This window comes from Elephas maximus, chromosome 21 (assembly GCF_024166365.1).
Source record: "Elephas maximus indicus isolate mEleMax1 chromosome 21, mEleMax1 primary haplotype, whole genome shotgun sequence".
In the NCBI taxonomy this organism is placed as follows: domain Eukaryota; kingdom Metazoa; phylum Chordata; class Mammalia; order Proboscidea; family Elephantidae; genus Elephas; species Elephas maximus.
The window spans coordinates 34,238,439-34,251,991 of NC_064839.1; the positions used below are offsets into that span (position 1 = coordinate 34,238,439).

General features: G+C 48.4%; 2 protein-coding genes across 2 annotated transcripts in view; one reads left to right on the forward strand and one right to left on the reverse strand.

Annotated features, from left to right (window-relative positions):
• Nucleotides 1-13,545, reverse strand: part of RANBP10 (RAN binding protein 10) — a 73,794-nt gene extending 60,249 nt beyond the window's left edge. The window contains exons 1-2 of the mRNA XM_049863968.1: nt 13,205-13,545; nt 12,310-12,421 (exon numbers count right to left, since the gene is read on the reverse strand). Coding sequence (XP_049719925.1) covers nt 12,310-12,421; nt 13,205-13,439 — 347 coding nt within the window. The 5' untranslated portion in view covers nt 13,440-13,545. The remainder of the gene's footprint in view (nt 1-12,309; nt 12,422-13,204) is intronic.
• LOC126064736 (cytochrome c oxidase copper chaperone-like) lies at nt 9,375-9,661 on the forward strand. Its single transcript, XM_049863969.1, has one exon. The coding sequence runs from the start codon at nt 9,431-9,433 to the stop codon at nt 9,620-9,622; it is 192 nt and encodes a 63-aa protein (XP_049719926.1). The 5' UTR covers nt 9,375-9,430; the 3' UTR covers nt 9,623-9,661.
• Nucleotides 13,546-13,553: the final 8 nt, after the last annotated feature.

Here is a 13,553-nt window from a genome sequence, read left to right on the forward strand (position 1 = left end):
TCCCAGAGCCCCACTCCATCTACTTGTTCATGTGCTGGAGGCTCTGCCAGCATCGGACTCTGGTGAAAGAAGTAGGCCATGCTCAAAGACCTGGACCTGGGGGCCGTCAAGGAGAAAGGAGGTGAGCATTTGCTCGTTCTTGGAAACAGGTCAGGCTACACTAGGAACACTCCCATCCTGGGCTTGGGAGGCAAGAAGGGCTTTCACTCCCTACGCAGGTGACTGGAAAAGACAGAACTTAGCTCTCTGCCATGTCACTTCCCTGCCAGGGCTTTCTTTTCAAACAGCAGGATATATGTAAGGAGCTGGGCAGGGGGAGGAGGGGCAGGGAGGAGATTATTAACTCTATTAAAAACAAAACCAAAACATTGCCATCAAGTTGATTCCAACTCACGGCAACCCTGCAGGACAGAGTAGAACTGTCCCATAGAGTTTTCAAGGCTGTAAACTTTACAGAAGCAGACTGCCAGGTCTTTTCACCCACAGAATGGCTGGTGGGTTCAAACCACCAATCTTTCGGTTAGCAGGTGAGTACTTAACTACTGCTCCACCAGGGCTCCTTATTAACCCTATAATTTGAGCAGAAGTACGGTAAACCTCTCTAATTTACCCCTTTCTTCTACATGGCACCAAGGTGGAAAAGAACAAATACCATGTGCTAGAGAGGAGAGATGGCCAATAAGTGGAGCAGGACAACACGCAACCTCTGGGTGGCAATGAGGCCATGCATCTACCTCTGATTGCTCAATTTAGCCCCTTCACTGACAAACCATCAATGCAAACTGTAAGACCAGTGACTCTCATGAACCTTGTAAACACTGTGCTGAGTGAAATTAAGTCAAACACAAAAGGGCAAATAGTGTACGACCCCATTTATATGAAATATCTATAATACGTAAATGTATTCAGCCCAAAGTTTATTAGTGGGTACGAAGGGCGGGTGGAACGGAAAGAGAGGGAGTAAGTGCTTAAAGAACACTTTGTCTCTGTTAAGGGTGATAAAAAATTTGGAAACAGATAGTGGCGATTGTTGCACAACATGATGAACGTAATTAACGTCACGTTACTGTACATGAGAAAAAGGCTGAAATGGCAAATGTTTTCATCTATATATTTTTACCACAATAAAAAAAAAAACAAAAGAAGAAGAGTGACTCACGCAGTCTGTTGGGTTCTGGGGCCAACAGGCAGCCGAGAAAGAACCCCTGCTCCAGAGAGGTGAAAGCATGGAGTGGGTGCTGATCAGGCCAAGCTGGGTCAAGATCCTCCAGAGAGCAGAATGGAGGAGAAGCAGCGGACAGCAAAGGCCCTCAGATGACCACACCCACAGCAGACCACATAGCCAGGTCCACACTTAGGCTGCAGAGGGCAAGCTGGAGCCCTGAAAATGACCTGCCTTCAGAATGGAGTGGTGGTTCCTGGGGCCCATGACCCCTCCACCTCCCTCTGCCATCTTTCCCCCTAAAAACAACAGTCTGCTGACACCACTGCTGTCACATGAGCAGACTCTGGTCAGCTTGGATTTATCTTTTTTCTTTTCTGCTTTCTAGATTTTCTAAAATTAACACAAATTACTTTTATAATCATAGAAAAATAATTTTTAAGAGACAGCTGATGGAGTCGTGTGGTTGACAAAATGGTGCTGGCAGCTGGGTGGACAACACCTCTAAGACTTGTCTACAAAAACTTAAGCCTAGCTTTCCTGTAAATCAGGCCACCTTCACCGACCAATGAGATTCTGACATAGCTTCCACCCTCTTGGCCAATGAAATCCTGACAGCGCTTCAATAGTAACTTGTATAAGCCAACCAGAAATAAGCTTTTGCTTCCATGTTTTGTCAATATAAGTCAACCTCTGCTGATACTTGGTAGAGTACTTTTCCTGATTCACAAATCTTCTGCCTGAATAAACCTCATCTAGTCTTAGTCTACTAAAAAAAAAAAATTTTTTTTTAGTAGATTAAAAAAAAAGTCAGCTGATGGCCACAATCTGAAGAGGCTATTGGTTCTCCCCTATCAGACTCTCCTTGGATCATGCCAAGGCAACATTTCAGTGACAGAGGGATACATGGGGGACTTGGCTTACATGGTCAGCCCCTCAGTGTACCCAGCTCCCTGAGTCCTGAGGTTCAGGACTCTCAGAAAGGAGGGCAGAGGCTGCATCAGACAAGCATACCTTCAGGAGCATCAGGAAACAATCAGAATCCCCACTGAGCAGAAGAGCCAGGAGCCCAGCTCACATAACACCTGGTACTTCCTCAGGGGACCCTGCTGCAGTGAGACTGATTCAGCACAGCTCCAGCTGACAAGGGGTTCTGTCCTGGTGTGGACATAGGACAGGACCTCTGAAATCCAGGCCACCAGACTCTCACACCCTCCAGATATGCAAAACAAGGCCTGGAGGGAAGGAGACCACCCCTTTGTTGTAATCCCCAAGCCAGCCCTGGGAGACGGCCTGGAGCAGCCCACACAGGGAACCCTTTTGGCAACACGAAGAACATTCCTCTCCTGCCTTCTGAAAGGAAGCGTCTGAAGAGTTGCAGGGCTCCGAAGACAACACACACCGACTCTGAAAGCCTGGGCTGAGACTCTCCACCCTAATTCAGAATGGTGGGTCTTGGGTTTCAACCCACATCTCACATTCCCCATCAGAAGAGGAGAGGTTAGACTACAGGGCTCCTAAACTCTATCCCAGCTCTGACCTAGATATTTCGATTCTTGGAAGAATAACAACTGTGTACTGTTCCAAATGCACTGTGCCCAGGTGCAAGCACAAGACGGAGGAGATGGTACCTTAGAAGAGTAATCAAAGAGTCACCAAGAACATCACTGTGCCTCTGCATGCCAGCATGAGCCTTGTCTGGCTTTTCCCAGTGGGACAAGTGGGATCTGGCACTGACCATAAGGGAAAGCATCAGAGTATTCTGGCCATACCAAACCAACAAAACCAAAACCCAGTGCCATTGAGTCTATTCCGACTCATAGTGACCCTATAGGATGGAGTAGAACTGCCCCATAGAGTTTCCATGGCGCACCTGGCGGATTCAAACTGCCAACCCTTTGGTTAGCAGCCGTAGCACTTAACCACTACGCCACCAGGATTTCCTCTGGCCACACATCAGGGCCATAATTAAGAAGTCCCTCACCGTAAGCACACAACCAGTGACAAAAGTGAAGGACACAGACCCAGCTCTTCTCGCTTTCTATCAATTTCTTCCTTGAGGAAAGGTGGACTTTATGCACTGTCAGGCCCTAGATATTTTATACCGGGATATCTCCAGACTCACAGAGCTCTGGTATGAAGTGATGAAAAAGAGAGAAGAGGTAAGGCCATCAACCTCAGGGCTGAGCTGGGTCTTGGGGGTGGGGGAGGGGAGTGCTAGCTCCTCTGCTAACCCTCTCAGGTAAGTGGGCCAGTCACCACTGACCCAGACCCCTGAGAACCTCCTGGAATCTCACCTGACAGTTTCATCTTGACATCTAACACCTCAGCCACAGCTCAACAGGCTGGCAATCTTGTTCCCATTAGAGCCTACCCCAAATACAGAAGTCAACAGCCTCCACAACAGAGGGGATCTCTAAGACAAAATGGTTACAAAATGGTCCCTGGGAGACATTTCCAGAAAACACCAACTGTCCTTTAGCTCTGAAATGAGGGTTGATACTTGGCACTGGGGATTTTACTTCATAGCCTGAGGGACCTGCTTAAAGCCACAGCCTCCACCATGACACTGGCTTTTCCAGCAGATGTGCTGCATCCTGTCCCTCTGCCAGGAAGCCCCAAATTCACCCACTGAGCCCCAACTCTGTGTTCCACACTGGAACAGGGGCATTACAGAGATGACATACCTGACCCTAGTACCATCCAAGGTAGAACAGGTCAGAAGGAGAGAACAAGGGGCCCTCAAGTTAGGATGTCCTTGCTTAGAGGACAGTGGTTCTGAGAACGAGTCAGGAGGCTCTTGTACACCTGCTGCCAGCAGCACCATCAGAGCACCCAGAGAGCCCGCTAGACAGCAAGGGGACAGAACAGCTCCTTGGATGGCTCAGGCACGTTACTCACACACCCTGGGTTCTAGGCTTCCTCTCTAAAGGGCTGGCAGAGTCTCACTCAGGTCTCAAGTACCCAGCCTTGACTTTCCAGAGCCTGTCACATTAAAAAAACAAATGCACTGCCTTTAATCTGAAGGTGTAGCCACTTGGCACACATTCTTAATGCGGGAGGGCTCTCATCAGACCCCACAACCAGTAGGCTCTGGGCCCTGAACCTCTACTTTGCTGGCCCTGTGTAGCTACATAGCTGGAGCACAACTGTATGTGGGCATGGCAGACGCAATTAGTTACTCAGCCATTACCCTTACTCTCTAGTTACAGGTGTTCATCCAGAAACTGGCCTTGCGTTTGTTGGTTTATAATGTTTTACCTAGCATCTTTCATTATTTTCAGTAAGAGGTTTTATTCAAGTAGCCTCATCTATGTGCATGGAAACTCTTAAGTCCAACGATTCTGTACGCACCAAATTCCCTGTATTAAACTCCTTCTTGCTTGAAATGTCTAGACTGGTTTGTTTTCTGTACTGGCCTCTACTGATACAATGTATATATAATGAGAATAAACCTGCATTTGTTTAAACCTGCACTTCTCTGTTCATTCTGCTATTTTTCAAATTACACTGTGTCCCATGTTGACAGATGCTTTGTGTTCTTTTGAATTATCAATTAAAAATTTATCTATATGTAATATGAAAATAGGAACCCTGGTGGTGCATTGGTTAAGCTCTCGGCTGCTAACCAAAAGATCAGTGGTTTGAACCCACCAGGCACTCCACAGGAGAAAGATGTGGCATTCTGCTTCCGAAAAGATTTATAGCCTTGAAAACCCTATGGGGTAGTCCTACTCTATTCTATAGGGTTGCTGTAAGTCGGAATCAACTTAACGGCAATGTGTTTGGTTTCGGAATATAAAAATACATTTTGATTAAAAACACACATATATATAAATACACACACACATATAAACCTGTTGTTGTTAGGTGCCATCCAATTGATTCAGACTCATAGCAACACCATGTAACAGAGTAAAACTGCTCCAATAGGTTTTCTTGGCTGTAATCTTTATGGAAGTAGATTGCCAGGTCTTTTTCCTGCAGAGCTGCTGGGTGGGTATGAACCACCAATCTTTCAGTTAGCAGCTGAGTGCCTGAACTCCTGGCATAATAGCTCCTATGAAAACAGCTTTATATAAAACAGCTCATGCCAATTTCAGAAACATGCCTTTGTAAACTGTGTTATAGCCACTTCTACTTTTCAAACCATCCCTCTGCTTCTTTACTCGTTTCAGCTCTGCCTTGGCACTGTCTTTCAGAAGAGATGAGCTGAGCGCTCTCACTGTCTGAGCAGAACTACCCTTCTCATCTCTCTACTTCTCATCTTCTAGGCACCTCGGCCCTGAAGGCCAGTAGGTTTCATCTCTAACCAAAAAATAACAGCTGCCTGGCATGCTATGCATTGAGGAACATTCTGGGGCTCTGTCCGGACTTGCCAAGAAAGAGTGCTGTTCTCAATCAGTAACATTTGCCATGGAAGCTAAGGGGGCAGTGGGGCATTTGAGCTATGATACTTGCTATCCCTGACTTCAACTAAACTTCTCCGAAATACCAAGCCATCTCCCTAAACTCTAAGGTCTAAAAAGAAGAAAAAGCAGAGAGACATAAGAGAGATGCCAAAGATGCACCCAGCCCTCCCCTACTCCCCTGTACAGTCCAGGGCATTTTCTGGTCCCCTCATGACAGAGGGGCTGTGGGCTCTGTGCCATCACCAAGTTCTCCAGCACTTCTAGCAACAGATCCACAACCTCATGTCTCAATTACAAGGATCCTGGAGCTCTTACAGGAAACCCTGGTGGTGTAGTGGTTAAGAGCTATGTCTGCTAACTAAAAGGCTGGCAGTCCAAATCCATCAGGTGCTTCTTGAAAACTCTATGCGGCAGTTCTACTCTGTCCTGTAGGGTCACTGTGAGTCAGCACTGACTTGACACCAAGGGGTTTGGTTTTCTGAAACTCTTACAAAGATGCTGTATCTGAATTTTGCATGGACTTTATAGAGAGACGGTCCTTGCATTTAGATACAGTGTTATCCATTCCTCTCTCAGTGACATTGATGAGTCCCTTCTTTCCAACTTGACTCCCGACCACAGACATCTACCTCGGGTCCCTTGATTCCTTCCCGATGGCTTCAGAACAGGAATGATACAACTGGGCCTGCCCCAGAGCTGCTCAGTCCATCCTCCTGTGCCACCACCTGACATGTTCCTGCTTCCCCACCATCAGGAAGTCCCTTACAAGGTGACTCACCTAGAGAAAAGACCAAACGTTCCAGAATGAAAAGACAATGGGAGTGGAGGGGGTGAACTAAATTCTAGAAATTTCTCTAGAGGCTGATCCTTGACCAAGGAAGGCCCCAAGTTCTAAAGAAGGCAGCCATATTCCCTACTCTCAGCTCACGGTTGGAGCCTGATGGTGACATACAGTAAGTAGTGAGGTCCCAGGGAAGCTGAGATGTGCTCAGCACAGGAACAGGTCCTACCAGGAAAAGTGGACATTATGTAGGCTCTGGCCCTCTCACCCCATGCCAGAGCCACATCCCAGTGTCCCCAGCTAAACCAGGGCGTTAATGCCCAACACAGGTAACCAATACAACACTCTAAGATGTCCACCATCCAAGCATTCCATGTCTCCAGAAATAGCACAACACATTACCTGGATAGAGATGCAGCCTCAAAGCTCAGCATCTGCCTGGAGTCCATTAGTCCCAGGGAGCAGTCAGGGAGTACAAAACACAATCAGCATCTGTACCTGCCTTAGACAAGGATGGCACCTACCTCTCAGGACTGACGGGACAAGGCCTTTTTGCCAGGTCCACTGATGTGTACCAGCCTCTTCGATGACACTGTACAATGCACAAGGCTAGGAGCCTGGAGTGGCAGAATAGGGAGCCCAGGGTAGAGCCCAGCCATGGGCTGTCCCCAGGCTGGAAAGCCTGGGCTCAGATGGCCCTCTAGACTAGGAACATGGCAGGTGAGATCTCAACTGACTGAATGGCTCTCTCGATCTCCTTGGAAAATCACTTTGTGTGATTCTGCCCCATGAGAGGGAGACATCTGGGCATAAAAATGAGGACAGTCTTGTCATTTAAATGGGAGTTGGTGAAACCAAAAATACCTGAGAACACAAGCAGAGTCCTTTTACCTCCCAGGAGCTTCCCTGGGTACCAGCCTTCAACATTCTACCCCTGCATCTCACCATACAAGAGAAAGGCCAGGCAAGGGTCAGGAAAGCCAACCAGCTACAGGAAAACCTCGCCTGGAGTCAAGGACCTAAAGCCACTGGCCCTTGGTGGCCCACTGGCCCTTCAGCAGAAGGGCCTGGCTAAACCAGACCAGCAGAGTCTTTCTTACCTATGCATTCTCAAAACCAAGGTCAGATCCAAAGTCTCCACACAATGCTACTGCCCCCAGGATAAAGCCCATGCTCTTTAGCTGTGGCACATAAGGTATTTTCAATCTAGTCTCTGCCTACCTCATACTCTGTGTTCTACATCTTTTTATGCCCTGTTCCTTCGGCCTGGAGCATCTGCTTCTCACTATGTTCACCTGGAACCCCTAACTCATCCTTCCAGATTCAGCATCATGCCTCTTCTGTACCCTCCCCAACTTCTCAGGTACAGGAGGAAGTCCATCCTCTGGACCACCTCTGGGCCTGGCACACACCATGGATTGGCCCTTTTATACCACTCTCGGAAGTCATTTGCACAGGCGTGTCTGTCTCTCCTCTAGACTGATCTCCTCATGGGCAGGGCATCAAACCTGTGCTCCTGGTGCTCAGACCTGGGACTCGGTCAAAGCAAGGGGTGCTGTATCACAGTGTGCAGAATTAATGGATGAGTCAACTACTGTCTGGCCAAAAGAAGTCAGCTGCAGGAGTGAGCAAAGGCAGTATGCCTGTGACCAGAGAGTCCCCTCCACCACTGCCCCACCCATACCCGGTCCAGTGTTCTAGCCCAGGCTTGCTGTTCTTGGGTACAGCCACCCATCACATGAGAGGAGGCCTCTGCCGCTGGGATGATGTTACAGTCTATTTTGAGGGTCACAGTGAAGCATCTGTCAGCCTGGCCAGCCACACCCTCTATGCATCATCACTAAGAGCCAGGGACACCCACAGGTCCATGAGCTCTGCCCAAGAAAGTCACTCTTCCCACAGACCCTCGGCTTCAGGGCTTCCTTGACTTCCTGGCCAGATCACGCTGAATGCTCTCTATCTCCTGGCACCACTGGCAGGCTCTGATGTCTCCTTGCCCCACCAGACCTGTTCCCCGGGGTTCACAGCTCTGGTGACTCGGCAAAATGCACTTGAAACCCATCAGTCTGCACCAAGCTCTTGCCTCAAACACAGCCCCTCCTCCTCCTCCTCAGTTTTCACTTATATCTCGGGAGGGCCCAGAAAGCCCAGCACCCCGACATAGAGCTAGTTAACTGACCAGAGCCATTATGGGTCCACACAGGTCTCGCCTGCTGGGAAACTCCTACTCATCCCTCACAACCATGCCAGGCTCTGCCTCCTCTCACAGTGAGCCTTTTAGTCTACCCTCTGGTAGGTGGACCATAGGCTCCCTGAGGACAGGCCTGCCTGTGCTGACTTTATCTGTTCTTTCTGCACCTAGCATGAGGTCTGGCACATAGTCTAGGTGTGAGAAAACATTCTATGAAATAAAAACTTTTCTGATTAGACTAACTTACTGTGTTCTACAGAAGACACTGTCAGAACGAAGGCCTTTCTGTACAACAATAACACTGACAATGGGTTCATAAACACCCTTTACAAATGAGGCCCATATTCAAATCTACAAAAAAACAAGTTTCAGTTCAATGGGATGTTTCACTTCAAAGGGATATAAGTCAGTCAAACTCAGCCCAGAGCATGCCACACTTCTCTGGCACTAAGCACCTTTCAGCTCTGTCCCCTAACACTGTGGTCGCCTAAGTATCCAACCACATATTCCTTCACTCTAGGGAAGGAATCCAATGGCAGCCACAATAGGGAAAAGGCAGCAGCAGCATGGACACATGTGTCTTGGATCAAGCAAGTGCATCTGATAAGTCAGGCTACTCTATGCCCTGCAGCCAAGGGAGGCCACCAAATACCACAGGACTTCAAGACTCACCCACAAAACAGGCACATTATCATCAGCTCCAGCCACTTCCCAGAGATGCCATGAGGATCAAACTAGACAACACAGGAAACCTTCACAACCAATTAACACTTGGGTCATGGACTAAACCAGGGTCAAAAATGCATCTCCACGGAAGTGACGACGTTTGCCAGGGCTGCAGGTGTTTCGCGGGTCTCTGTATTTAGCTGCTTTAGGCACGAAAGATGCCGGGCCTGGTGGCCGCAAGCCCTGCCCCGCCTGAGTCGCAGGAGAAGAAGCCGCTGAAGCCCTACTGCGCCTGCCCAGAGACCAAGGAGGCGCGCGATGCGTGTACCATCGAGAAAGGAGAAGGGCACTGTAGACACCTAATTGAGGCCCACAAGGAATGCATGAGAGCCCTGGGATTTAAGATATGAAATGGTGGCCTGCTCTGTGAATGAATAATTTCAGAAGAATGAAGATTAGCTAACTGGGAATTCTTTAATGTCTCAATAGATGGAAAAAGTATTTATAATTTATTGAAAAAAAAACCCTGGTCAAAGAAAAAAAAAAAATGCATCTCCAACATTGATGGGAAAAAGGAAACGAGCTGGTCAATGTCTGTCCTGCAACTGCCCTTGGCCTCCTCAAAACCACACCTGGGGCATTCCAACATCTGGCTATATCCCAGCCTTGAGAAGGCTTTTAGGAGTTCCATAAATAAGCTATGAGGGGACATTCACACCCTCGCCACCTCACAGCAGTGAACTAAAGCTGGCCACCACAGGCATCCATGAAATGGAACCTTTTTAAAACGGAGGTATCCAGGCCAGCTTAACAGCTATATTAATGTCAAAATGCTGGGACTAGAAGTTGGGACTCTTGGTGACCATGTGTGTGCAGAGGAGAACTGCACTCTGTAGGGTTTTCAAGGCTGTGACCTTTCAGACGCAAATCACCAGGCCTTTCTTTCAAGGCGCCTCTAGGTGGGTTTGAACCACCAACCTTTCAGTTAGTATTCAAACACACATGGGGTTGCCATGAGTCAGAATTAACTCAACAGCTACTGGTTAGAAACTGGGGGAAGATGCCCAACTTTCTTTAGGCTTGCAGGCCAACACCTACAGTGAGGCCATCTGGCAAAATGCAGATTTTCCAGTAAGATGCATTTTAAACTAAAATGTTAAGTCAGTTAAAAAAATCCAGACCTCTGGGTCTGAAAACTCCCCTTTGGAAAATTTATAGGACTAGAGACAAAATTATCCATTTTTCTCCCTACAAATTTAAGTAATGGCTCTCAGTGTCTTTGGCAATATGGAACTCTAGCACCAAACAACATTTCAATCTACACAGTAACCATTTTTTGGAATGTTTGTTTTAAGAGACCATTCTCATTCATACTAGCTCAAACACATTAAATATACAGTATGTGTGTTTGTATCAGATGGTAGGAAAGGAAAATAGGAGCTTTAAAGCCCTTCAATAACATAAAACTTTATCTGGTGGCACAATGGTTAAGTGATCTGTTAAGCCGCTAACCAAAAAGCTGGCAGTTCGAACCCAGCCACTGGCTCTACAAGAAAGACCTGGCCATCTGCTCCCATAAAGATTATAACCTAGAAAACCCTATAGGGTGGCTGTACTCTGTCACATGGGATTCCTATGAGTTGAAATTAACTGGACGGCACCTAACAACAACATCTATAAAAGTTCTAGATATAGATAAAAGTGAAATATGCAATATATTCCCATTATCAGAATTTCAGAATCACAGCATTCTGGGGTTAAAAGGCAGATTAGATGCTGGCCTAGCTCCCCACAGTGCAAACAAGGAGACTGAAGCCCCAAGACCTATCCAAAGCCACACAGACCTCCCAGGCAGGGAAATGACAACGTCACTGTGAGGAAGCAGACAAGGTTCTGACTCTGGCAGTCCTGCGTCCGGCACAGATTTTAGCTGGCCATTTTGCATGTGCCACAAGGGGGACTGTCCCTAGGAGAGAGGAAGTATTCTGAATGCTAGAGAATACACACTCAGGGTCGGCACGAAGGTCACTGGTAGGGTTGGCAAACTTCTCGCAGTAGACCTAAGACTTGATGAGGAAAGCCTTTCCAAAGCAGCTGCAATCATGTTATTTCATAACTTAAAACACCTGCTTTGTCACAATCACTGGAAAAAGGAGAGACTGGGAGAAAAAAAGGAAAAATTGAAAAATCTCCCTCTAGTATTCCCTCTGATTTCCTATACCTGTCCAAACCTGTTGCTATTGAGTTGATTCCAACTCATAGCAACCGTAAACGACAGAGTAGAACTGCCCCATAGGGTTTCCAAGGCTGTGAGTCTTTACAGAAGTAGAATGCCACATCTTTCTCATGTGGAGTGACTAGTGGGTTCGAAACGCCAAGCATTCAGTTGGAAGATGAGCACTCAACCACTGTACCACCAGGGCTCCTCTGTGTCTGTTTAGGTCACCCTAAAATAGGGAGTCTCCCTAACACTGACTTTAATGAGGATCTTCCCAAAGCTGGTCCAACTGGTGTTCAAGTTTCTGGAATGAAAAACAAGTTTATAGGCAGCAAGGTCACCTGATTTTGACCATGTGCATGCTGTTTACCCTGTGATGACAGGCCAGAGACTGCCACAGCTTTGATAAATGCTGCAAAGCCTCTACTATCTCTCTGAAGTCTACTAGGGCCCCCACACGACTAAATGCCATAAAAAGGAAACTTGAACGTGGCAAGGGTGTAAAAGGAGGGAAGTCACAGACACCATACTCTAGCTGGGAAACCCCATTCTGGTCACTGAATTGTTAATGTAAACTTGTTAACTGTTTCCCTGACCTGTGAGGTATCTCATTGCATCATCACCAAAAAGAAGTCCCTCCTCCACCCCCAATCCACCTACTTACTATCAAGGCCTACTACATAGACCAGGCCATGGCCACAGTCAAGAAACAGAGGCAGTCCACCACTGAACCATCTGCAGCCCAGACCCATGACTACACAGATAGTTGGCTACACAAATGTGGCTTAGCAGCTCACATTAGTTACAAGTGTTAGCCAGGGGATCTCTATCTCTGACAAGTCAATGTTGGGGAAAAGACAGTGGCAATGAGGGGCTTACCCATCTCTTCCTTTGCTGACAATCTTCACCTCAAAGTAATAAATGCCACAGGCAGCAGGTATGGGGTGGGTGGCCCGCACTGAGGCCGCATCTTTGTGATTTTTGCCATGACCTAAGCAGAGAGGGCAAGGAAAAAATTTCAGCAGAAGGAAATGCAAATTGAAGCCTCATTCTTCACTGATCCACGGCAACTTCAGAAAAGCTCAAAGGCTCACACTTCCATGGCCAGAGGAATCCCTCACAAGGTTCAAGGGATAATTAGACAACAGCTGAGCAACCATGTAAACCTCCCACCCTTGGTTCACCTCCTCTTGAAAATAGCAGCCCTGCCTGAGAAACTGTCTCCCATACAAACAAAAATGAGCGTACAAGCAGTGTAGGTGCATGTGAAAGATTTCCCAGTGCTACTGGCAGTCTCTTCAGGATACAGGCAGCCCACCTAGGAGACCAGCAGGAAGAGGGGTCCACCCTGGAAAATCTTCACTTAAAGGTAAGAGAGGCCCCGTCTGAGATGTCTGGCAGGAGAGCAAGCCCATGGGCATCTGGCTACTGGTGGAAATGTGACCATAATTTTCTTCAGGCACTCCTGAAACTAAGAAGTGTTGAAAGACCCAGCTAGAGCTGATCAAGCAGGGAAGCCCTCGGGTGGAAGGTCCAGCCCAGCACTGGGTTTGGACACCTGTTGCAGCTCTCTGGACCTCGAGTTTCTTGAGGACAGAGAAAATCAGGCAGTCACCCTCGGCCTGGTCAGCCCGACCACCCTGGGCCCCCCGCAACTAAGACCCAACCCAGAGCACCCAGGCCGGGGAAGGGATGTGATGGGACTGGAGCCGGACAGCGCAACCGTCCAAAAGACTTTCCAGGCTTTTTCTCCCGTGGCCAGAGTGGCCGATACCTTTGTAGTGGACGCGGAGGTTGCCCTGGGAGAGGCCGATGTAGTTGTACTTGTCCTTGGGACTCCAGGAGCGCGGCAGCGGCGTCTCGTGTTGGTTGACCGCGGGGTACAGGCGCTGCAGGCGCCGGCTCAGCTCCTGCTCCCCCGGGGACGGCAGACCGCCCCCCGCACCCCCGCCGGAGGTGTCTCCAGCCTGCGGATTCCCAGCTCCCTGGTCCGCCGTCGCCGCCGCCATCTTGGAGGGAGCTGCTATTGTGTCACTGGGGCGGGGAGGAGCGGGACCAGATCCGCCCCGCCCAGCCAATAGCCAACGAGTCTGCCGGGGCCGCAGGGAAACTGAGTCCGAGTC